Genomic DNA, 25133 nt, shown 5'->3' with positions numbered 1-25133 from the left:
CCATTTCAACTTTTGCATGTTGGACTCATCACCTTTTACCTAATTGTTTTGAGTCTCGTGTCCAAGTTGCACTGAGATATCGAGGGGACCCCGCGCCCCGACTTTCCTCACCAACGGTGTGTTGAATACGCACGGCGCGATCTGGGCCGTCCTTGGCGGTAAGCCCTTGGGAGAAGCTAGATTATAGAAAAAGGACTATGTGCTTTAATGTACGGAGTACTAATAAAAGGAAATTCCACAGCTTGCTACACAAGAGCTGCACAATGGCAACTAGTAATTAGTGCAAGCTGGGCTTGTAAGGGTATTATTAAATCTTATTAATAGAACTCACTCTCGCGCTGGATTATGAGACGGGCTTTCAAGAATACCAGACATTATCTCATACACGTAGCTGGGGGCTTTGGAGTGTATTCGTCGGCCGAGCGGGACAAGCAAGTCGTTTAACCGACGCATTCGCCTTATGTGTTTCAGGGCCTCAGGTTATGCCAGACTACAAATTCGAATCGAGCATAGACCTTAGAGATGGCGCTTGCTGAATAACGAAGCGGCAAAGAAGCACTCAACTCGGCTAAAGCGAGGGACAGCGGTACTTTACCCAGAGTTTCTGAAATCAAGTAAAATCTCGGTATGAGTTGGATATACTCTAACCTCTGTGTATTTAAGTGACTTATTATAGGGTGATGAATGAAAATATAATTTTTTTTAAGGAAATAAGGTACTTACTCCTCTTATTTCCTCTTGTCTCCTCTTTATCGCCAGTGCTCTATTAGCTGTATGCCACCCTGTCAAGTCACGGGTAGTTGATTAAACAGGGGTTAGAGTGTATGCACATGTGGAGTCGATTTATTGGCTCAAAGTGGCTTGTAAATGATTCGATGTGAAAGGGACCGGACTGAAATGCCGGACAAGGATAGGCCGGATGGCCCGGGGTCTATACGTGAAACGCCGCCAAAGTCGAGTCGGAGCATTCGAAGAAATCTTTGAACTCGACCCTGTTAAAAATCTGTCGAATTTTGAAACACACCAAGGGGTGTAGGCTGTGGGGCACCTAATCAAATCACCAGACATGCATGAAGAAATGCAAGCTAGTCGTCACATCCATGCATACAGCTCATGACACGCGCAGTCCACCCACGTGTTTGCTCCCAAGTTTCACCTTGACCAACAGATATGACTCGTGCCTGCTTTTTCCGACAACAAAGCCCAGGCTACCATCACAAAATAGATGGGCGCTGCTAATTGTTGACGACATGCACAGAACCGCGCGAATGGCGACGCGCACGCTGAAGCCAAGCATTCTTGTCGCATTTCTTACAGCGGTTTCTTTGGTCTACATGACCACCTTTCATTCGTCGAGTTCTTGGTCGTGGCCGGGCGAGTGTGCGGCAACGCCACGACCACATAAGCCGTCTCTAGCTTCAGTGCCACCAGATATCAAGCCATTCGACCGCAGACAGTGCAGGCTAAACGAAACTCGTTTTGCAGAGCTGAAAGAAAGATACGAACTTCAAGACGACTTCAAATACGCAAAGCGTTTGGTACAATTCTCTCGAGACTCGCAGACTCGGCGCGAGAGCCTCACAAAGCTCTCACAGCCTTTGTTTCCATTCTCCTCGGCACGACGTAACTGGCCGTTGCAGAGGTCCCGGTTCGACCCCGAAACCGACTGGTGCTCTGACCCGATTGAAGTCAACGTTTCCGCGTCCAACTTTCCCCAAAATGCCGACGCCTCAGCATTCATCTTTGGGGTTTCAACTACGCATCACCGCTTCGAAGAGTACCATACATTGCTCATCAACGATTGGGCCTACTGGTTAACTGATGGCGCCGGCCGATCCAACGGCGGTACACTGCTTCTGACGCTGTCAGAGGCCACCGAGGAGCAGATTCAAGAGGCCCAAAGATTACTTCGCCAAGCTGGCATAGATGCCCATGTGCAGGCTTCGATTGCATCACCGGAAATGGCAGTTCGCTACCTGTCACTGGTTCCTGCCATGGTCTCTCACCCTAAAAGGCTGGGAAAAAGGTGGCTTGTTCTTTGCGATGATGACACCTTTTTTCCCTATATGCATTCTCTCACGCAAAAGCTCGCTGGCTTTGACCACACTGAGGAGATTTATATCGGGGCCCTATCCGAGGAGGTGTATGCTGTCCTACGCCACGGACCACAAGCATTCGGTGGCGCGGGCGTCTTCTTATCCCTCAGAACCGCCGAGCGAGTCGCAACATTATTCCACGAATGCTCATCAGCTGACAAGGTGAAGGAAGCAGAGGAGCAAGGCGACAGGCTACTGCATCAGTGTATATCCCGCAATCCCGACGTCGTGCTCACTGCATTGCAAGATCTTTGGCAACTTGATTTCTCGGGTGATGCGGCAGGTTTCTACGAATGGGGGAGACGGCCACTCTCCCTCCACCACTACCGGAGCTGGCACAATGCCGTCCCCGGGCAGTTAGCCACCATTGCCTATGCGTGTGGCGAGGATTGCATCTTGCAGAGGTTCCAAACAAAAGACGACTACATTATCTCGGGTTATTCCATCGCGTCTTACCCCCGTGGCATCAGCTTTGCCGCGCACCAGATCGAGTCTACGTTTCGCTCAGTGTATACAAACGAGGGGGGCAACTTTGACTACAAGTTTGGTCCGCAGCGACCGTCATTACTAGGAACGGGGCGGAAGAACGCGTGGGAGTTGAGAGAGGCGACGCGTCAGACAGATGGGTCTATCTTACAGACATATGTACGAAAGGGCAATGATCCTCGGTGGGTCGACAAGGACAATGTCCCTATTGATGGACATGATGGCGTCATCGAGTTGCTTTGGACGTCAGCTGGGCTTACGCACTAAGTCAATTTGTGCGTGATACTGTATTATTGGGGAAAAAATGGTTGTTAGCGAACATTGAAGCGTGGAACTCCTCTTTTAGGAGCATAGAATTAAAATACAGGCATAGATTATAATGCTCATGTCAGTAGTAGCTGGCAAAACCACGCAGGACGACTTGCCCCGTGGGGGAAAGGTGGCTGGCTCCTTTTTTCTAATAAGCGATGGGTGGCAGCGTCTCCTACACTGATATGATTGTTGACTGTCCGCAACGGTACAACACGTTATGAAGCCGGTATCGGGCTGCAACAATTCAGGATGCAAATCCTGCAAACACCATTCGCGCCGCCAAGTGCAAACCCTACGATAACCGAAAACGTGTTCGTATAGGTGTTTCAATTTGCGTAGAGCATACAATCCAAGGGTACCCTTGATCCCCACTCCTTTGCGACTCCCGCCGCGTCTACTCTTGCTGTCGGAGAAAAAAAATCGTGAAGCACCCCTCAACTATAATCCGGTCTCGGTAGTGCCCGAAATGAGGCCCAGCTGAACCGTGCAAGCGGTGTGGTAATAGCCAACATGTCGTTAATACTATATTACTACTATAATTTATAACCTGAATTTAAGTTATTTGTATACAGTATAGTGCTATCTTCTTAACGTAATATCTTGTAGGTTATACATTTTGTTTGGCGTGAAGTAGACTAGGTACAGTTTCCTTTACGAATGGTCAAGCTATTTCTGCCAGATAATAGTGTTATATAAGCTTAGCTTGTTCAGTTATATGTATAGTTAATATTATACGTCGGTAGTAGAACTTGCCGCGGAGTAAGCCACAAGTCTCACCGCGGCAAAGACAACTGTGAATCGACACGGTGGCGAGTCGAACGGGGGTCCTCAAATCATCCGACTTCCTTCCATAAAAGGCAATACATCGATTATGCTAAATGCATGCTTTGCCCGATTACAAAGTTGCCGTTTCTCTGTTTTAATAATAGACCTATACTTGCATATCGCTAATACAAGAGATGCGTTATTTAGGCCCGTCTTGCCAAAAAAAAAAAGGAATATGCTAGGCTTTTTAGAAGAGTTATAAAAACTACGTACCTAATATATTATTATCAGCACTTTTCGTTGAATTTACACCACCGACATTTCGAATAGTAGCACCGGATAGGATATGGGCTTCGCTAGACCCCTGCTATTCGACAATGTGCCCGGCGATATAGAGAAATAACTAGTAGTGGGTGAAGTCCCATTTAATTATTATTACACGCATCTGTGAATGTGAATCTCATCCCAGCATAGCGAGGAAGCTGATTTATATACCGTGATAGGACTCTGCACCTAATGCATTAATTGAGCAGAACTACCGGTCGAGTTACTAATCTTGTCTCAAATTTTGGCTCTCATAGCGTGGTGAATCTCACGGCGCCTCCTCTAATAACTAGCATTAAATAAAGGGGCCGGTATCAGGCATCCGGAAAGGGCGCTGAGTCGACTACCCCTGAAATGAAACGCAAACCCGCATTTACCGAGTCTATCGCCCCACAACTATACGCGTTTCATATGCAGATACTTGCCAAATATGTTCAAGTCCTCTCTGACATTAATTGCGTCTTATTACCCCACTATCCCTTTCACAAACAGTATCTCGCTTAGGTGTGCCGGTCAAGGCTTCATCCAATCAGCAGATCAGTGCGGCAACTGACTTGGTCCAGCCATACCGGTATACGTGTGCTGCTATGGGAAGATTACCCTCCCTTGAGAGACATAGACAAATCCGTCCTCTGCTATACGCGGTATACGAATCACGCAGAATAGAACTAACCATGTGAGAAGGTAACGAAGCAGGAACAGAAGAAAATAATGGATCAAAGGGGGGAGTTGATTGCGCTATACTTTGTAAGGGCGGGCGCTGTTGCGGATAAGGTCGGCGCGTGATTGTTGGAAATGTAATAGCAATTCACACAGCGGAATTTCAAGGTATTAATTCAATTGAATTGATAATGCCTGATGATGTTGAATGTTAAAGTTTGATGATGATGCCCTTTCAAGGCCCTGCAGATCCCGTGCCAGCTTTGATATCTAGTCAGAGCCGCTGAAAACCCCTGCTTGGGCTCCGTTCAGCCCGAGCCGTAGGAAAATCAACTACCTGGTGATCTTATGAGTTGTAAAAGCCCCACAGTAGTCGCTATTGGTTTGATGTGATTAGCATTGTACGTCTACCAAAGGACTTGTGAAAGATGGCACACCCCTCGGCTTTAGGTGGAATTACACTCTTAATGAATTAGTCGTATTACCAACGTAAAAGAAACGAAGAAGAAGAAGAAATATATGAAATCCTACTCTTAGAACCCGTATTCTAATTTTAGTATCGATCCTTCTTCACATGAGCCGATTTGTAACATATCTAAGAGTTAAACTACTGAAATACTAAAGGAGGAAACGATGCCTATTAACAGCAGTCGTAGGAGTATTCTTGAACCTGAAAAACGAACCAGAGGTGTTATGGATGTCCAACTCGTACGGCATCAGACAGCCCTTGAATTGTAGTGATTTCATCTTCCAAGCCGATTGATTGCGCATCCTGTTCTGCAGGGGTATAGTACGGGTTTCCCATGCTTGCCTTGTGCACCTCCTAGAAAATATATAAAGTTTTCTATATGCTTAGCAGCATCTGGAATTTCTGCATCCTATGGGGCTTGTCCGATTGTCAGGCCCCGGGGCTTTGATTTGAAAAAGAAATAAATAAATAAACGAGAGGCTAGTGAATGGGGAAGGGAGTAATTTGGATAGATGAAATTATGTGACAAGAGCTCTGTGAGGGCTTAGAGCAATAGTTCTACTCATCTAATCACAGTCTTTGGTATTAAAGGTCCTAGGTTTTCCAAGTCCTTGAGGGACCAAAGGTCTCTATAAATACAAGACGTCGGTGAGGGGGTTTTTGTCCTAGGTCCCGAGATCGTAGCTCTCGTGTACCCGTGTGACAAATTAAAAAACCAACCCTGGATTTAGACACTTGACTTATATACCTTGGCCGAATTCTCACGTTGCTAATAAAACTTTCGATAGTATTTTAATATCTCAGCGCTGGTAGAGGTCTTCTATCTAATGGGATGTAACCAAGCCCTGGTTATTGATTATAAGAATGTGTGTCTATTTATCATGATTTTTCAAAATTGATGCAAGTGATAGATATCAGGCCAAAAAAATATCTCACTTCTCTTTTCAAGTGATGTGATGATTATTGGGAATTGTTACAATCATTTAATGCGGGGAATTATCGCTTTACGACAGATTATATAGGCAGGGCTAAACTCAGAAACTGGCAGGTTGAGACCCTTGCCAACTGCAGATACTCAGCTGAACTTTTCCGAGGATACCAGACTTGAAAGGGAAAATTAATAATCTCCTTGCGTTGTGGGTGGCTACATTTAAACGCCACAGATCTGAGAAAACGTCTGGTTCGTAACGTGCTAGACTAATCCTGGATAACGTATTATTAATACCTTCGTATCTGACGAGGTTGAACTCAGCTGCCAGTAATTACGGTTGTTAGCTACTCGTTTACGCCTAGCACCTGTTCCTTTATCCGTGCTAATCTACCCATTGCTAGAAACTATGTAACTTCTCGACTTGGCTCTGCTTTATATCACCTACGTGATTTTATGTGTTGATGGCCTTTAGTCGATCAATAATATATCAACTAAACTGTTAATAAAAAACACTCTGTGGGATCAGATATTCTCGCCATTGTTGGTGTCCCACACCGCTTGACCCTGGAGGAACTCTATTATTTACATGGCCTTTATAAATATTCTGTCAACGAAATCGTTTTCTGTGCCCCTTTAGGCCATTCAATTTTTACATTGGAATGATTGGTAAACTCAATGTTCCATTGCTTACGTGCATTTCATCTCCTACCCTACTATCGCATATGGCATTAAACTACGGGATAAGATGGCTGATAGTTGAAAATATGTTACGTGAGGAGCATGGACGTGGATAGGTTGATGACTTTGGGATGCAAGACATACGGGGAACAGGGACTGCCACGACGGGTATTTGGTTGACCGTTGAATCCAGCTGTGGCAATGTGGCATACATGATAGGGCAAGACACGCAATGGACTGTCAGCAGAGCTGAAGAGCTGAAAGTCAACCCGCGGGGTATCCGGCCAGTCGCGGCTGCATCAAAATATAATATGAGACTTGTATTAAGGCAGGGAATCATGTACGGGCTTTACTTCTTGCTAATCACGTAATATTTACACCATATCTAATTCAGAGAACCCTAATATGCTATGTTATGTATTGTAAACGCTTGGCGATATATCTGAAGCTAGCAGATTAGTGATTCATCATAAAGGCATATCGCGGCGGCAAAGGCTATCTCGAGATAGCTTCAGCTGCTGCATGGAAGAAAAATATAATTAGTGCTAGTGACTCGCTCTGAACAGGAAAAGAAAGGAAAAAGGTGCAAAGATTAAAAAGCACCAAGAAACTAGGAACGAGCACCGTCTGGTAGTTTAACTTCATCCCGGAGGGCATGTAGTAGTTATATTGTATTACTGGCCATGGTGTATGTTACGGTTCTCTCGCTTAGATACGGCTAGGCACATGGTGTTATTCTCACTAGGCCGTACCTGATGCAGCGCTTTCACGAGCATTTCGCCGTGATTTTAAATAGAAGACTTAATATACTTAATAGTATATAAAAAAGCCTTGGTTTTCTTTTCTCTCCTCGTTCCAAAGCCAAGAATAATAATAATCGTTGTTCGCGCATTATCAACAAAGCCCGGCATTAGTTAAGAAGGCTAAGGCGCCCGGCGGCCAACCTTCCTAGAATCGGTCTGTAGCTCCCTTCCTCAGCATCAATCAGCCCCTGGAAGCAAGCTACTCTTCTTCGAACATTAAAATCCCTTTCGTGCAATATAGCACATTTACCGTGCGGGCCGAAGGCAAATCTAGTCGCTGTCGGCCAAGGCGACTGTCCACTCGCAAAGTCGATCCAGTTCTGCCGAAAAGCGACACCCACACTCTCTGAGAAACTGTCGGAGGAAATATCTATACCACCAAAAAGATATAAAAGGTCCACCGCATGGTGGGCTCGACTGGAAGGTTGCCACGGGTTTGGCTGGTCAAATACATACCGGTAAACCTCGCCTTTCCTGGCCTTCCACCTCTGGGCGATCATTTCCACCGGAAGGGCAAAGCATACATCATTGATAAAGTCGAGCGCACCTATTTTGGTCTGTGTCGGCCTCGAAGGATTAATTCTGTACAGTTCCATTAGTTTGGCTCCGTGATGATGCTCTTGACTAAAACATCCAACGATATCATCTGCGGCCATCATCTCTATTCCTTCTCTCCAAAGGATAGACTGTAATAGAAGTCAGAAAAGTAGCCAACCAGCAACTTATGTCTTTCAAGGAGAACCAAACCTCGTACTCAACATCTCCAATCATCAAGCGTGAAACGTTTTCGTCGCGGGTTTTCCAGTCTTCTAGACCTGGTTCGGATTGCAGGAACATGGATGTAATATTGCAATCGGACAGTGCTTGTATCAATACTGCGACAGGAGCGTCACGAAGCGAAACTTTGGCTATTTTCCACGCAGCTTCTGACAGTCTCTTTACCATGTGATTGGCAGTTTCTGTGGCTGCTGGGGGTGACAGGAACAGAGACCCCGAAGCGAGAATTGCGCTTTGTACTGGCGCATCAAGGAATGTATGAGCGTGGACATAAACGGCGCCGGCACTCTCCCCAGCCAATGTGAGTTTGCCCTGCTCTCCCTGTCAGCATACCTCGAGGTGATTTTGCAAGCAAACATGGCACTGACTGGATCTCCATTAAACTCGTCAATGTTTCGAACCACCCATTCGATTGCAAGCCTTTGGTCCCGCAAGGCGAGGTTTTTCATACAATTCCAATCTCCAAACGCAAACACGTTAAGTCGATAGTTGACAGTGATAACTATGATTGGGTTCTTTGAGGATATGGATTGTGCGACGATACGTGTCGGGTCTGCCACAGAGTTAGTCTCATAAGTGAGACAATACAAGGGCACGAGCAAGATCAAGCGTGACTTGGAATAATGCGATTATTCACAAAAGGAAGTAAGGGGGTTCGAAAGAGCTCAAGCTATCTAGGCCCTACAGCGGGAGCGTTTTCCTCACAATAGGTGATTCGTGACGTACCGCAGACTCGCGACGATGCTGGGGTGAACGTCATGACTTGGGAGCCTCCTGATAGATGTTAGGTACATGGGTCACACATGGAACAGTACCGGTTGTGGAAGACGGCATGGGGCATACCGTGAATCCATATCAGAACCGGAAGGAGTTTCCCATATGTAGAGGCATGACTCGGGCGGTGAACATTAAGATTGAGGCAAGAAGACTCGTCGTACGACAGATCAGCATCATCGGACTCTCCGGGAAGCCGCAGAAGATAGCCCGTGTCGAGAACGACTTGTGGACACAAAGGACTGGCTCTCGGTGAGAGGCTGTACGCAAAACGCAGCAAGGAGAATAAGGCGGAATTTACCCAAAACGTGTAGCATCGACCGCCTGTCCGCCAAAGTCTGCGACAGGATGCGGTGTTGCAAACCGGTGGCTAATAGAACCATATTGAATACCTCTGAAATGCTCAACTGATTCACCATAGCGACTGTCTTTAACCCCATGGAATTGAGCGTTTAATTTCGAGTGAAGCAGAACAAATCCCATTGTTTCGGGTCGCACTTGAAAAGATGACGAGCAAAGGCAGTGTCCTTGATTGACTTGGTTGTAAGATGCGTGATCCAGGTCCTTTTAAGTAAGCAAGGCGCATATCAGGACCTTAGAATGGGGCAACTCGTGGCTTTTGACAGCATTGTAGGTATCACTGGCAACTCCTAGTCTTGAGAATGCATCAGACATGGCTCCTTGTTGCGGAGCTGCGCACAAGATAAATGCCGCGCTCATTCCCATCTTTCATTCAGGAAATGCCAGGCGCGTTTTTTCCGCGCGGAAATACCACCATTCCGAAGCTCGACGGCTTTATTGCGGGGAGAGAGGGGGAATATCCACTGTTCAGTCTCACTCTTCTCGATTTGGCTGAACTCATTCAGGTGGTTGGGGAATCAAGGTAACATGACCGTGACTCCTCAAGCTAGACAATTAATAGACTAGACAACGACACATTTCAGTAATGCTCGAAGATGGAATTTCTCCGTAACAGCGCTACTATACTTCTGACTTGGGTAATAATAATCCTTGGCGTTCTCCAGCAGTGGTCAGGAATCTTGTCCAGTCAAGTTCCATCTCGTCAACAACATTATTGATGTTAATGCCTTCATCTACTAGTGGCTGACAAGTGCAACCTACCTACGGCTTAGCTTTACCCCAGCCCTCGCCCTGTTCAGGACTTATTCAGCATGGTCTAGGGGAGCGGATTGTAAGCGCCTACTCACCGAGCCCAAAACTTGCTGCCCGCCCTTCAATGCCCATGCCATTTCTTCCCGAGCCATTGCGGCTCCGAATGGTTGATGCCCTTCTCGATGTCATATCCGCTCCCGCCTCCGACGAAAACAGCCTTTCCATTGTGCTGCTCGCTTGTTGCCAGCTCGCAGATTATTCGTGCCACATCCTCCGACTGATTCATTGGCAATTTTGCCGTCACCCATGTCCTCTTTATATAGCCCAGCATTTAGGTGTCGGTCGCCCAGGGACAAACAAGTTTGGCAGGAGTGTACAAGCGCAGGGCGCGCATAATATCCATCAGGCCATGTTTAGAGGCCGATTAGGCGAATCCCCCCGCGATTCCTTGAAGCCGGCAACCGACGACAGCAGAATGACGGATTTGGAGATCCCCTCTGTTAGCCCCTGCGGCCGCAAGTGTGCCAGTGCAATCCGCGTAAAGTACAATGTGCCCTTCAAGTTAATGTCGAGAATATCCGCTAGAGGCGTTGGAACCTAGCGGCATAGAGTCGATATCATTGGTTACAAAAACAACGACGCTGCTCGCCCCAAGGCATCCGCAGTCAGGAAAATCACATTGGGCGTGGTAAACCCGTCCCCGGGCCGGAGAAGGCTTACATATGTACGGTTCTGACGCTCTCCAAGTTGAGCTTTTCTGGCTCAAACCAACCCGCTTGTTCGCCCACGGCGGCACAACAGATGGCAATTTCCACGCGTCCATGGGTTTTGAAGGCTGCGTCAAAGAGCTCAAGTTGCGACTCGTAATTACTGATGCCGATTTTAACCAACTGAATGCTGCCAGTGCCAACTGCAGCATTTATGTTCAGGTCATTGTTGCATTGGCGAGCTGCGTCTTGGTTCCAATAGCCGTATATAACTTGACCACCTGCTCGGTGTAATGTAGAAACCGTTGCGGCCCCAGTGCCCTGGGTACCACCTGTGCATGCGTTAGTGTCCCTCTTGGTCGTATCACGGTTCACTTGTTGCGACTTACCTGAGAGGACTACCACCTTGTCTTGAACAGAAGACAAATTCAACGAATCTAATGTTATCTCATCATATTTCTATGTTGATAAAAAAGAACAACGGAAAGACGCTCACTGAATTTACAATAGTCGGTTGGAGGCCTCTACGCATCGTCATACTCAACCTCGCAGGGCAAGCATGCCACGCGGCCTTATCTACATGGTCCCCCCGGGGGCCCCTATTCTCTTTATTTTCAATTCTTCTTTTATCACAACATGGGAGGGATTTCCCGAGCGTCTTCTGTGAGGTATGCTGAAGTCCCGACGGGGCCCTGGAGCCCTGGAGAATTGCTGCGCCTTGGGTGGCCTTGGGGTCAACCGGTCCTTTCGACCGAAGTCTGAGTCCCTTGCCGCCGTTGAGAATTGGACCACAAGTTAAGAGCGGTAGGCTCACACTCCCAGGTTAAAATATATAGTCCTATCAGAAGTTATGCTACAAGAGTAGCTTTAGCGACTTGAGCGAGTCTTCACACTTGACCTCGATTCTCTTGACCAAATCGAGAGCCTCGTTTTTCTCAATCAACAAATGAGCCACGAGCCAAAATTTGTATGCATTTCTGTGCATGCCAGAAGCCCGCCAAGCGTCCTGCCGAGTATTGGCTCAGATAGCCAACCACATTGAGCGCCAGCGCTTGAGCGCGTGTTGTGCCGCTGCTGTAATTTGGTCAACGCCCTCAGCCCATGCGGGCTGATCGGACGCCGAATTATGCCGCCATTGGCACATTGCGGTACCTAGAGGACGACGTAGGAGCCTATTTGTACGTATGAAGACGTAGAGCACTATTGCCCATGGTTAATGATAAATGATAGGTCAGCCGTGGAAAAAAAACCGAACGAGAGAGCTTACAGTGAATGGTCAAAACGGTGCGAGATCCATGGTTCACACAAGATCCCACGCCGCACTGTCGCTGTGCTGACGATGGATGTGACTGCTCCTGCTCTTCAAAGGCATCGGCTGTAGTTGAGCCGCGGCGGAAGCGAAAGTTTTCTTCAACAAACGGGTGCTTCTAATTGAATACCGAGTTTTCGCAGGGAAGGTTGTGCTTTAGCTCAGAAAATCCGAGCCTGCACGGATAATTCGAGAAGAAGAGAAATGCCCGTCTAGCAGCCGTACCATGGCGATTGTGCTTTGAAGCAGGGTTAGGGCCAACCAAAAACACTTTCACATGAGTCGGGACACACAAGAGACTCACCGTACTTGCGTCCTTTCCGCATCCACAATTCTTCAGAGATTCGATGTTGAGGGAGGTGTTGAGCCAGGGTCAATCCAGATTTCCGGGCAGCCTGTCCATGTCAGCTTCCGACCCTCTGTTGGAAGGTTGGTACCAGAAAACCTTGACGATCTCGCGAAATCGAATTTCCGTGGCCTGATTTTGGCCTGCCTCGTGCCGGCCCGGTACTGGACCGTCGTTATCAGATACCCCGCCTGAACTTGCTGGAATTGATACCAATCCCACTCCTTTTGGGTCGAGTTTGCAGCCGTCGACTCGTGGGAGGCGTGCTTGATTTCGTGAGACGCAGCGAATATCTCTGCCGAGAATACGACTAGCTCTGCAATGTTGAGAAGCTTCCGCGCCGCTAGGCGGTCGGTTTTGTCGTGAGAATACATGGCACTAAAGGTAATGATAGAAATGAGCAGCTCTGTTGCTATAAGCTCCGCGTCAAAGAATGGAGGGTGTAATTATTAATATCGGACAGTTTGGGTGCTAGTTGAGAAAAAACAAACCCACAAAGGTATCTATCTTTGGCTGGCAGCACAGTAAGCCGATGATGGCACTCAGCTCGTCAAAGGAACTGGCTTGAAGATTAAGTTGTTGGGTACTGCGCATCATGACATCTCTCAACGCGGTTATTTGAGGCGTCTCGGACTTGCTCGCTTGGGCCAGGGAACATTGTTGCAACATGCTCGGGACGTTTGCACGAAAAAGCCCGTCCAAATCCCCTTCGCCGGGGTCGTTCATCCATGGTTCGGTCCAGAAATCTGGAACTGAGTTTAGCAGTAATTCAAAACCTTCGGGAGGCCCAAGGCTGAGATGAAGCTGGCTTCCAAAGTCGGTAAGACCCCCGAAGTCTAACGCTGGATTCGCGAGCGTTTGAGGGGGGGGACCAAGATCTCCCGTCTCATCACTGAAAGAAGGGAGGTCGAATATCTCGGTGAAGCTTTGGGTGCCGTTGTCGAGAAGGGCCTTGATGGATCTTGCATCGCTACCAGAGTCGGCCATCGGGCTGTTGTCCGCAACACCATCTTTGTCCAACTGGTATCAGCAGCATTCGCGAGACAAACATGCATCCAGGACTTGCGCACCCGCGGTACTTGCCGGCCGTAGCGGTCGATTGATTCTGGACGTGTCGCAGTCAAGATTTTTCCTCTGACAGCCACTACAAGGCGTGCCACCTTCACATCGCAGTTTTGAAGCTTTACACCGGGCTCCGTGTCAATAGGGCACGACTGATTTCCCATACCGGCTGCTGTGTACTGACCGCTGCGCAAGCGTGCCGACGCCTGCTTCTCTGGCCGCCTTTCGGAATTTCACGGCCGCCCTTCGCTCCACATTCTTCATAGTGATCCCGCAGACGATCACTCCTTACGAATCTTTGGCCACAGTAGAGACATGAATACGGCCTCACACCGGTATCTACGCATGCATGCGGGTCAGTGAGGGGTGCCGCAAGAAGGCATCCTGCGATTGGCAAAGTGCAAGCGGACAATCACGGATGCGGCACGTACGACTCAGAGCGTGCCTCCGCAGGTGGTCAGGACGGGAAAACTCCTGGGCACAAGTTGAACACCGGTACGATTTCTTCACAGCATTAACGAGTAAGGCATCATCACCACCAGACTCGCCGGGGGAGACTGGAGAGCCGCGGTGTTTGCAACCGGTCTGCATGGTTATTCTGCAATGATGCCGCTCCGGAAGGGATAATGGCAGCTCGCCAAAGGTGATAAGTCTGGCGGATTTGCGACATGGACGTCGGTTCGGATACGAATTTTATTTCCGATGTCGCCCGGAGCCAAGGCCGCGGCACCATGCGTCAACGCCCCGCCCCCAGGTGCCACATTTCGCAGTCTTGCTAGTCTCAACTAGGCTTTGCAGGTTAGTTTTCGCCCCACCTTCCCCAGGTAGTCAATTGCTCGGGGCGCTCATCCATTTTGCTCGGGGCGCTCAATACCCCACCACGCCCCAATTTTAGTCTAGCGGCCCCGCTGCTAGACCCTATCCCTTTGAGTGTGTTAAGGTCCAAGTGAGGTATTATACCTACTTTTCTGCGATACCTAACAGGTACTTCTTCGGTAATTATATCTGCCACGATAGGAAGATGTAGCTCTTTGTAAATTTAAATATTACTGGTACTTACACTATCACATTACTTCTTAGTGAGACTTTATACCGTTTAACACGGTTTTTCTCATTGGCCAGAACCCCTACCCGGTACGAAAAATGGACCTTAACACATTCAAAGGGATAGTACATTTTTAGTATAAATGTATAGTAGTAAATACCCTTAATTAAATAATAAGACGCTTGTGTAATTTACATGATTTCTTAATAATATTATCTTAAGCGGGCTTTAAATTACTTAAAAACGTAATTTTTAATGTTTTTATTTAAAGTATATACTTTTAAGCTAGATTTTTTAATTATTTTAGCTATTTAAATACTTTAAATACTTATTTAATTATATTTCTTAGCTATAATAATAATAATAATATTAAAGAAATAAATTTCTTAACTTTAAGAGAGCTTTATCTTTTAATTAATTCCCTTTACCTATTATTTATATTTTAAATTAATTATTATAATAATAATAATAGCTATTACTAATAGCGTTAATTTCTCATAGTAGTTTTAATCTTAGCTTACGTGTAATCTCTTTAAATACTTAATATAAAAGGCCTTTAAGTGCCTTATTAGCTTAATTAAGGCCTTTTAATTAGCTATTAACTGTTATTTTCACGTAAAGATTAATATTAATTATCTTTTCCATTTATTATTACCTTTTATTAATAATTAAAGATAAGTATAAGATCTTAAATCTTAAGGTATAAGTTATTAAGGCTTTAAAAGTTAAAGTTAACTATTATTTTTATAATAATAAGTAAGGAATTCAATTAGAGATTTATTAAAGCTTTTTATAACTATTAATAGCTTATAATTTTATGCTTTTATAGTAGCTTATAAGCTATTTTCTTCGTTAAAATATAATAAGTATAAAGTAAATTAAATTACTTAATAAAATAGCTTATATAGCGTTAAAGGGCTTATTTTTTAGCTTTATAAGCTTAAATAAACTTATATTACTTAATTAAAAGGTTAATAGCTTTATAGGAAATTTATATAGGTAGCTTATTAAGCTATTTCTTATAATTAATTAAATATTATTACTTAACTTTATTTTTAGCTATATAAGCGTAATAATTATACTCTTAGGTTTTAAGAGTTTAATTAATTCTATTTATAAGCTATAAAAAGTTACTTATCTTTATAAATAGGTTAATTTTTATAGCCTTATAAGAGACCTTTATAAAACTATTTACTTTTTCGCTGAAATTTTAATATTTCTTTATAAAATAATAAGCCTACTATTACTTAACCTTAAGATACGTTTTTTTTACATATAAACGAATTATAAATTACTGTAAATTATATGTATTAATTATTTAAATTTAAGTAAATTAAAAATTATTAATTATATTTAAGTAAAGTAGCTTTTAAAATGCTAAAAAAGCTTTTATTAGGCTATTATTAAAAGCTTTAGCTATTAACTTATTATTTTTATTAATATTATTAATAGCTTTATTTTACTTTTTATAGAAGTTATTCTTAACGTTTACTAGAATATATTAAATATAAAGCTATTATTATATCTTAGGTTAAATAACCTTAAGAGCGTTTTTTAATACCTTTTTAAAGTCTATTATAATAACTTTAAGGGTAAAGATTTAAAGGTTATAGCGAATTTCTTTTAATAAGGCTAGTATTTAATAATAGCTCTCTTTTTCTTTAATTCTAATAAAGCTAAACGTAATATTTATAAGTAATTTTTAATTAATAATAGTAATAATATTTAATAAATAAAAACTCTAATAATTAATCTTATAGGTATTATTTATATTAATTAATTCTAAAAATACCTTTTATTTTTTAATATAAAAAGAGTAAATTTAAATAGCGCTTTTAATATAATATTAATCGTTAAATTTAACCCTATGAGATAAGTCTCTTTCTTTAAGAACCTTAATGAACTATTAGAAAGATATATAGCTACTTAATTTACTTTAATAGGCTCTTTAACGTTAATTATAAATGTCTTTTAATTAAAAATAAAGCTTTTCTTTATCTTTATTACGAATTATTATACTAATACCTTAAGATTAAAGGCTTATATAATTAAAAAGGCTTAAAATTTATTACTTTTATTAATTTATAAATCTTTAATATATTACGTGCTTCAAGGTATTATTAAATTTATTATAATTATAAAAGCTTTACTCTTTATAATATTATACTTAATAATTAGAATTATTAGTAAATATTACCTTAAGCTAATAATTATAGCTAGTTTTTTAGAAGCTTATTTTTTAAATACTAGTACCTTTAAGCTCCCTTTAATAGCTACTATAATTATAATTAAGCTAGCTTACCCGTAATTATTAAATACTATTTATTAGAGTCTTTAATTATATAAAGCTTTTATTAAAGGTATAATTATTTTACTAGTTAAATACTTATATAATATTATAAAGGTTATTAAAGCTATTATAATCTAATAAAAGCGGTAAATTGAAGGGTAAATTTCTTAAATTTTTAGCTATTATAATATTAATTATAATATTAAAGAAGAAAAAATATTATTACCTATTAAAAAATTTATATAATTATAGCCTTATTAAAAAATCCGTTAATTTTTATTAAAGCTTTTTAGTGTTAAGTAAAGCTACCATACATTTATACTAAGAATATACTATAGGGTCTAGTAGCGGGGCTAACCGCAGAAAAATTAGGGCGTGGTAGGGTGTAAGCGCCCCAAGCAAAATGGATGAGCGCCCCGAGCAATTAACCCCAGGTACCCCGCATACATAAGTGCCTCATTCCTAATAAGGAAACTGTATCTCCCTGTTTAGGCTTGATGTACATTTGGGATTAAAGGCACCGCGGCCGAAAATGCCACACTACGCTTTCTACAATGCACTCTCACCAAATAGAGAAGCATCCGGTGTCGGTACCGGTGAGGGCAACAGCACCGGGGGAAAATCTATCTGTCCATCGTCAAGATAATCTACGTTGACGGCCCTGTCCTTTTCGTTCTGCGTCCATCCATTGCCAATCCAGCTGTTCGCATTGTCTTCCCCGTGCCGATATTCGAAATCTTCACAACGCGGATGAGCAAAGACTTGCATGGCGTGTAAAGACGAACCTACAAGCCATGTCATTATTGTTGATTAGATAGTTTTAGCATACAGCAGCTTACCAGGCCAAAGTGCGTTGACCCTCCCGTCGTATGTGCCGCCCTTGTAGCAGCTGCGGCGGTGGAGCGTGAAGACTGTCATTCTCAAGGTACGCATCGCAGTGCGTGGTGAACCGTTGGACGGCCTGTTTTCGAGGAGCCATAGCGACAATATTGTCTCGTTGCATCTATTGTCATGTAGTCTAGGACCTTTTCGATAAGTAGGAGCAGGTTCACGGAGCCTAAGGCTCCGTTTGGTCCCATACTCACAAAAAAATTTGGGAACCCGTCCGTCGACATGGAAGGGTACGTCTCCGGGATGGCCTTCCACCTGTCTGCTAGTGGCAGACCTTCGCTCCTCATGATTGGGAAGCGAGGCATGAATGAGATGTCAAAGCCAGTAGCGCACAATGACATTAACGGGGTAGTGCTTCCCGTCCTGTGTTGGGATGCCCGTTTCATCGACCGAAAATATCCCTTGCTGGATGACATTAACCCTGTCGTGGGTGAGAGCTTCCAAGTATCCCGGGCCGGGAATCAGTCTGCGGTCTACAAGCGGGAACGAAGGGATCAGAGCTTCTGACAATCCTGGTTTCTTCTTGAGCCTTTTCTTCATTGCCTCGGTGAACAATCCCACGGCCCCAAGCTGCTCTGGCGCGTCCCTGATGGTGGATCCGTGAACGGACTGTAGTTCAAGCTCGATATCTGGGCAGTGGGTCAGTGGCAGGTATGTTTTCTGGCAAAAAGGGTAAAAGAGGAAAAAAAAAGGGAAAGAAAAAAAAGAAAAAAGAAGTTATTAACAGCACAACATTTTCGGAAGTTTAAGTATACGGATTTGTCTGCCTTGAAAGCGGCTTTTTCCTCATCGGAAAACTTGACTGTTTCTGCCTTAGCTTCCCTTTTCAGCGATTACTTCTCGTCCAGGGTACGGCTTTGATACCGCTTCTATGCTCATCTGTTATGGCTCGAGCAAATGTTGGCGAAATCCAGGTTTTCCCCTGGATGTAATGGTCGATGTGTGAGACTTTCGGCAGCATAACAGGCAAGATTTGTATTCCGCTCGTAACCTTAACCTATAATGGCCACGTTGCCCCCGAAAAAAATCAATAAGTGTGGTTGAGAGAAGAAGCGGCTAGGTGTTAATTACCTTGTAGTCATAGGACTCGTCCCAGGCCGCGCTATGCAACAGCTTTCCCGGAAAGTTGCCGTTTATCGGTGTATTCAGAGTTCTAAATCAAGCCTTGAATCTGCCAAGTGTTATCTTGATCGCTGCATGACGGTCCATGGACCAAATCACTTACCTTGAATGTCCGTTGAGATTCGTGGTTGTCCCAGACAGCGCCGACGACCTGCTGGCGGATTTTGATGTATTTCATGAAGTTGTACTTGCCAGCAACCGTCTTCCAGTACGCACGGATCTGTTTAGACGACGCGTAGAATCGAGACCACTCGTGGTTTGGTGAAAATGTTGCTTGGTATGCATGGGCAGGTATGTCGCAAGCACAGCCTGGGTACCGATTCTTGAACCAAGTACCCCCAATGTCTTTGTTCTTCTCATAGACTACTAGTGACAAATTTGCATCCCTTGAGGGAAGCGGACCGAAGTAAGTATGCCCGAAATGCCTGCGCCGATGACAACCACGCGAATCGGGCGATACTCATCAATGGGGCGGTCCGCCAAGAAGCTCCCGCCGCCGTCGTTTCCGTTTATATCTTGTAATTCCATCGAAATAGGAATTGTATTGTTGGAAAATAGAGACTTTAAGAATACTGAAATAGAATGCGAAATATAATGAATTACACCATCCAGAAGACTTTAATAGCCACACCCATCATCCTAAGTAACTTGCTTCGGCCTTTGGCCTGTTAATTTGTACCAACTAGCCTTTGCCTTGGGAGGTTCGGTGGGCCGATTTAAACCCCCAGGTGCCGTGCTCGGATCTTCATGTCCAACTAAAACCTTGTCCCGCCTCCTCTCCTTGGGATCGGCGGGTCTGGGCATCGGGATTTGGCATTTGTTCGGGAAACCCCCATCCGAGCCCATAATAAGCCCACAATACCCCCCGAGAACGGAGCAGAGCATCGTACCCTCTGTCGGCTCTTCTCCTTTCTTTTCATCTTTAAAGTACCTTGCAGGCTATGTTGCTTTACCTGAACTGCAAAGGTGGAAAAAGTACTACATCTCATCTAGCTCATCCCTAGCGAATCAACACTGCTCTCAGTTCTCCAATCACAATGGCTTCTGCTACGAAGAGTGATGAATATCAGAAGATATTCCATTGGGCAGAGACGCAAGAGAACGGGGCGATACCATCTTTCAATACCAGGAAGAATGACCCATACCAGGTATGACTCGTGTGAGCTTTGAAGAGAATGGCGAGTACTCACTGCTACCAGTACCAAGCGGGCTTTGGGAATTCGTATGTTGCCAGATGAAACGCTACGCATTTTGCTGCGTGTGCTAAGATTGTCAAATAGATTCTCGTCCGAAGCTGTTCCGGGTACACTGCCCCAGGGCCAAAATAACCCGCGCCATGTGAGATTCGGCTTGTACGCCGAGCAAATCACGGCGACGGCCTTTGTGGCGCCCCGACACGTCAACAAGAAGGCCTGGCTCTATCGTGTCCGCCCCGCTGTCGCCCATAATGGATTTGTAAGAGATTCATGTTGGTATAGTGCCATCTGCCTGCTGGAGCTGATGTTAGATTTCAGGTCGATATCCCACAAAACACAGCTGCCGAGTCCAATTATCTGCTCAGCAACCCAAACGTTCATATTTCTCCCACCCAGCTAGCCTGGAAGCCCATGGATATTCCGGAGTCCGGTTCGATTGACTTTGTAGCGGCCCTCAAATCCATTGCCGGATCTGGCGAGCCGACCCTTGGTGAAGGACTTGCGGTCCACGTATACACTGCCAATACCAACATGACCCAAAGGGCCTTTGTAAATGCCGACGGAGACTTCCTGATTGTCCCGCAACAAGGCGCTCTAGATGTGCAAACTGAGTTTGGCAAGATGTTTGTCCAGCCCGGCGAGATTGTTGTCATACAGAAGGGAATCCGGTTCCGAGTCGAACTTCCCGACGGGCCATCCAGAGGCTACGTACTTGAGATTTGGGGTTCCAGTTTCGAACTGCCAGAGCTAGGTCCGCTTGGTGCCAATGGACTTGCCAATGCGCGCGACTTTTTGACGCCCGAGGCCTTCTACGAAGTCAAAAAGGAGCCCTGGCAGATTATCTTTAAAGTGTGTGGGAAAGAGTTCAAGAGCACTCAGGACCACTCACCATTCGATGTTGTTGCATGGCATGGAAACTATGTATGTGTTGTGAAGCTGTTTATCCCATGCCGAAACACGGTTCCTGCTGACACGCACGAGGTCCCTTTCAAATACGATCTGACAAAGTTTGTCAATGTTGGTTCCATCTCGGTCGACCACATCGACCCCTCCATCTTCTGCGTCCTGACTGCCAAATCCCGGAATCCCACCGCACCACTGGCCGACTTTCTCATCTTCTCCCCTCGCTGGGACGTGGCATCTCGTGAGTTCGTACAAGACCAATACTGACCTCCGAATCTAATCATGCGCAGATACGTATCGACCGCCGTATTTCCACCGGAACGCTGCCTCTGAGCTCATGGGGTTAATCTATGGAGACTATGGCGGCCGCTCTGACGATTTTCGCCCCGGCAGTATCTCTTACGAGTGTGGCAGTACGTCTTTGTCTTCACAGCATAACAAGGAATAAGCAACGCTAACATGGAGATTGCAGTGGTGCCGCATGGAGTGGCGTATGAACAATTCAAGCAAGCCACCGAATGCGAACCACCAGTGATGCAGATCTCGACGGGTTCAGTGGCCTTCATGTTCGAGTCGAGCCGGGCCTTCACAATTACAGACTATGCTTGGACAAGTGATAAAAAGCACGAGCACGAACCGACACTGTGGAACGATCTTGCGGACCACTTCTCGGCTCACCTTGATCAAGTGGAGAAATTGGTTGCCGAGACGAAGGCTAGATAGAATAGCCAAAACGAGTCGCGCTGTTGCAACGGGGTTTTTTTCTTATTTGTGTCCGCAAAATGCTTTGTCTTGTTTACTTGTTAATAACACTCTGTATTTTGTGAGGCTTAATACCGGACTCTTGCAAACGGCTGGTCTTGTGGCTGGAACCAAGCCCAAGCCATCGCATTGAGTCGGAGGAGCACCAGTAATGTCGAGTATGAGTTGTAGTAAATGCATCAATACTTTCAGTGGGCACAGAGAAATCACCCAGATCATAATCGGCGACATGAATCCGGACACATTTTAGAAGCGGGAAGTAGGCATGGTTTGCAGTAGACAGAATGGCTATGTGTGATTGTACAAATGGGATAGGGATATTCCCCCGCCACACCTGGTCAAGTGGTTCGGAGTTGTAGAGTGTCTACCGGCTTCAAGATCCGTTTACCTTGTCTGGTGTTCCAGAGATCCTGGTGATGACCCAAGTGCCAGGAGGCTACATATTAAGTTTTTTTCTTTTTTCCAACCTCTTCAGATGCTCGCGCAAGCATAGCACTAGGTTGGGCCCAATAAATTAACACCGTATACCTGCACGTTGGTCATACCCAAACCAGAGTGTCAATATCATATATTACGTCATACACTCTAAGTACACGCATCACGATGCGTCGGAAGCTAGCAAGGTTGGTGATTCATTGCGAAGATGAAGAAAGGCACCAAAAACCAAGCAGCTAAAAAACAAACATAATTTCTTAATTTTGCCTCATCCCGAAGGGCCAGGAGGCGACATATAGCGGGGAATCTGGGCAGTTGAACTTGCTTAGCACCCATTGGGAAGATTTCCGAAGCCCCGAAACTACGCCTTGCTAAGCACCTATGCATTTCTATGTAAATACCGACGACTCTTTCTTCAACATCTCGAAGCTTTTGTCTTGGGTATCACGTTGTCTTTCAACTTCTGAAATCATGTCACCGGAAAAAAGTCATCGTGTTGAAGGTAGTCATGATACTGAAATATTACTCTTATGATGAGGGAGATAAGCGCAGCCTGCAGTAATTTTATTCATTAGACAGTTGCAGACTTCCAAGCCAGCTTATTAAGTGCACTCGCAGAAAAGATACTTTAGCAAATATCAACAGTAAACGGGGTGTTGATAGCACGTATTAACACGATTATACCATTCAGTTGAAGAGAAAAAGGGAAATCAAAAATAAAGTAGAAGCAACCACGGGTAGTGAAATGCTTCAGCAGAGTGCATTTGTTTCCCATGCACATTGCGCCGCATTTGCCTCCAAAACAAGTTTCTCTGTCGAGCGGGATGGCGCTGCGGCCCTTGAGCGGTATGGAAAGTGCACCAAGAATGTTCATGACAGCTAATTCGCGATGTTGTGTTGCAATCAATTAGTCCATGTAAGCTTGTATGCTTCGATTCGATGTATAGCTACCTACATACCTATGCGTTTACTCTACTTTTAGCATTGAAAGCTTGACTCATTTTGGCATAAAGATTATGCAATATAAGCTTACCTACCAGTAGGCAGCCTTGGTAGGGGGAAAGAATTTAATTGGGCTAGGTACTAGGATATTAGGCGTTATGCCGGCTCCGTTTCTTATCAGAGCGGGATGTAACTGCCGCTTTGTGTGCGGCAGAGGGTTGCCGTAGCCGTTATTCGACATCTTCCGTTCGAATTTCATATAAACCTTGAGACTCCGTGCCATTAAACAAGCACATCTTTGTCACACGGTTACAAAAGGGCTACAATCACGGGATCTAAGACAGAGAGAGACCCTCACTAAATTCTTGTATTTGTAAAGCTTTTTTCTCAATTAAGCCTTGAGGAAAACCAAGGATCTTTAATACCAAAGACTATTATTAGATGAATTAAGCTATTGACTTGAAGCCCTTCTTGAGCCCTTGTCACAATTTCTTCCATCTGGACATCATTTCTTTTGAGCATTACTCCTCGAACAGCCATCTCCAGCCAGTCAAGCAGGATCTTCTATACTTGAAAATACTCGTTAAACCGCGCCGAAGTTGAACGGTTCCCTGCAATTTCCTCACCTGTGGGGGGCAATATATACGATAACGAAACAGCTTATCTAGCTACTTACTGACTCAGAGCCAGGTGTCAAGGTCAAATCACAGTTCAATAATTCCAAGTCAATAATCCAGAATATTGAGGTTCATAGCCAAACATGAGGAGGTTGGCCTCTTACTGTATGCTGTCGGTGAGAATGACAGATATATGAATTATTCTACTATATAAATTCCTAGCTCCAACTTCCTTTGCTGCAGAGGGTGTAAGAGTATTCCACTGATCGTAAACTATAGCTAGATTTTAGCAAACAGAGATAGTAGAATTATTTCTGGTATATTTTATATTTGTATTACTCATTACATAATGGTTTGTGTATCTGGATCACTGGCGGCCTTGGACGGCCCTGCATCTCGTAACTAGTCAAGATATCCAGCTTTGTCGACTCTCAAAAGGTCTTCTCACCCGAAGCTGACCGATTGTTGGCAACATGGGGTGGCGTAAATAAGTTAAATAGTAGGCCATGATTGGGAGATCGTATATGGCGGCGTGGACACTCGAGGCGAATAATGGATCACAGTTCTCCGGAAATCTGTAAGCCGATTTCAGAAAGAAAGGTCGTGATTTGGTTGCTGGAAGTTCTTTCGTTGACCTTTAAAAGAACGCTGAAATGGAGTTTGTATATATACACAGCAACCAGCTTCTATCAACGTGTAGTTTGTTTACTCGTGTGTCTAGCCAATGGGCACTTTCAACAAAGACCCGTACTCCGGCTGCTTTATCCTGATAAATGTAGGTTGTGAATCTCAGAGGCAATAGCCCCCGGATCAGGTTGGTCTTCTGACACCAGGCTTCAAAGTGGCAGGAAACGTGTTGGAGACGGAATGGACGTCGTCTTACAGACAGAGGCTCTACAGGATAGGCCGTATGCCGAATGAAGTTGGGGGATAGTAGTTGCAGCCAGTTGGAGTTTGCACCCTTAGCAAAAGATTCGTTCGGGGGACGTCTCTGTAATAACATTGGCATTCGTTACGGAGTAGAGGTCTGGAGATATTAGCTAGAGCCATGTTCCTAGAGAAAACGAGCAAGCGAGAACAGAAAGGGGAACAGAAGGGCGACGACGAAGGACGACGACGGCTAGCCTTAGACGTGGCTACGACTGATGATGGGCGTTGGTGACGTGCGGCCACGCAGCAACAGACCGGCTTTGTTTAGGCAACCGTAGTCAAAGTTCACGGACCCTTGAATTGGTTGCATATCAAGCCGGCTTGTCAGTCCAACTGCGAATGAATGGTCTTTGATAGCAGTGGCAGACTACGAGGCGGCCAAAATTAC

The 25133-nt window shown here is 44.9% G+C and overlaps 5 protein-coding genes across 7 annotated transcripts; 2 read left to right on the top strand and 3 right to left on the bottom strand.

The window, feature by feature from the left end:
- Positions 1-1250: 1250 nt before the first annotated feature.
- Positions 1251-2849, top strand: J3458_012992 (uncharacterized protein; the record flags this gene model as incomplete). Its single annotated transcript, XM_007810278.2, has 1 exon — positions 1251-2849. One exon carries the CDS (start codon positions 1251-1253, stop codon positions 2847-2849), a length of 1599 nt encoding a protein of 532 aa, XP_007808469.2.
- A 4706-nt stretch (positions 2850-7555) lies between these two features.
- Positions 7556-9524, bottom strand: J3458_012991 (uncharacterized protein). The gene is made up of 4 exons (XM_066120239.1): positions 9377-9524; positions 8670-8854; positions 8272-8613; positions 7556-8210 (listed from the first exon to the last, which is right to left on the bottom strand). The coding sequence occupies exons 1-4, from the start codon at positions 9513-9515 to the stop codon at positions 7632-7634; spliced, it is 1245 nt and encodes a 414-aa protein (XP_065974876.1). The 5' UTR covers positions 9516-9524; the 3' UTR covers positions 7556-7631.
- Positions 9525-12347: 2823 nt separating this feature from the next.
- On the bottom strand, positions 12348-13537 carry J3458_012990 (uncharacterized protein; the record flags this gene model as incomplete). The annotated part of the gene is made up of 4 exons (XM_066120238.1): positions 12348-12442; positions 12509-12599; positions 12650-12962; positions 13042-13537. 3 exons carry the CDS (start codon positions 13535-13537, stop codon positions 12578-12580), a joined length of 831 nt encoding a protein of 276 aa, XP_065974875.1. The 3' UTR covers positions 12348-12442; positions 12509-12577.
- A 4616-nt stretch (positions 13538-18153) lies between these two features.
- On the bottom strand, positions 18154-18573 carry J3458_012989 (uncharacterized protein; the record flags this gene model as incomplete). The annotated part of the gene is made up of 2 exons (XM_066120237.1): positions 18154-18467; positions 18564-18573. The coding sequence occupies 2 exons, from the start codon at positions 18571-18573 to the stop codon at positions 18154-18156; spliced, it is 324 nt and encodes a 107-aa protein (XP_065974874.1).
- Positions 18574-19858: 1285 nt separating this feature from the next.
- Positions 19859-22062, top strand: J3458_012988 (uncharacterized protein). Of its 3 annotated transcripts, XM_066120234.1 has the most exons (7): positions 19859-20108; positions 20160-20182; positions 20241-20415; positions 20475-21077; positions 21138-21300; positions 21350-21472; positions 21532-22062. In XM_066120234.1, the coding sequence occupies exons 1-7, from the start codon at positions 19998-20000 to the stop codon at positions 21780-21782; spliced, it is 1449 nt and encodes a 482-aa protein (XP_065974871.1). In that variant the 5' UTR covers positions 19859-19997; the 3' UTR covers positions 21783-22062. The 3 variants fall into 3 exon arrangements, with proteins under 3 accessions (XP_065974871.1, XP_065974872.1, XP_065974873.1); XM_066120235.1 differs by having other exon boundaries at positions 19859-20182; XM_066120236.1 differs by lacking the exon at positions 21532-22062 and having other exon boundaries at positions 21138-21472.
- Positions 22063-25133: the final 3071 nt, after the last annotated feature.

Source organism: Metarhizium acridum, assembly GCF_019434415.1.
Source record: "Metarhizium acridum strain ARSEF 324 chromosome Unknown scaffold_272, whole genome shotgun sequence".
Taxonomy (NCBI): Eukaryota; Fungi; Ascomycota; class Sordariomycetes; order Hypocreales; family Clavicipitaceae; genus Metarhizium; species Metarhizium acridum.
The sequence above is the reverse complement of the archived record's forward strand: the minus strand, read 5'-3'. Positions and strand labels throughout refer to the sequence as shown.

Bases quoted from the DNA above. Each gene is read 5' to 3' on its own strand.
- J3458_012991 (XM_066120239.1), bottom strand. From the start codon at position 9,515: ATGGGGTTAAAGACAGTCGCTATGGTGAATCAGTTGAGCATTTCAGAG. The intron at 8,614-8,669 runs GTCAGTGCCATG...CAGGGAGAGCAG, and splicing joins ACGAGTTTAATGGAGATCCA to GGCAAACTCACATTGGCTGG. The intron at 8,211-8,271 runs GTTTGGTTCTCC...CTTCTATTACAG, and splicing joins TTGGAGATGTTGAGTACGAG to TCTATCCTTTGGAGAGAAGG.
- J3458_012988 (XM_066120234.1), top strand. From the start codon at position 19,998: ATGGCTTCTGCTACGAAGAGTGATGAATATCAGAAGATATTCCATTGG. The intron at 20,109-20,159 runs GTATGACTCGTG...CACTGCTACCAG, and splicing joins GGAAGAATGACCCATACCAG to TACCAAGCGGGCTTTGGGAA. The intron at 21,301-21,349 runs GTGAGTTCGTAC...AATCATGCGCAG, and splicing joins TCGCTGGGACGTGGCATCTC to ATACGTATCGACCGCCGTAT.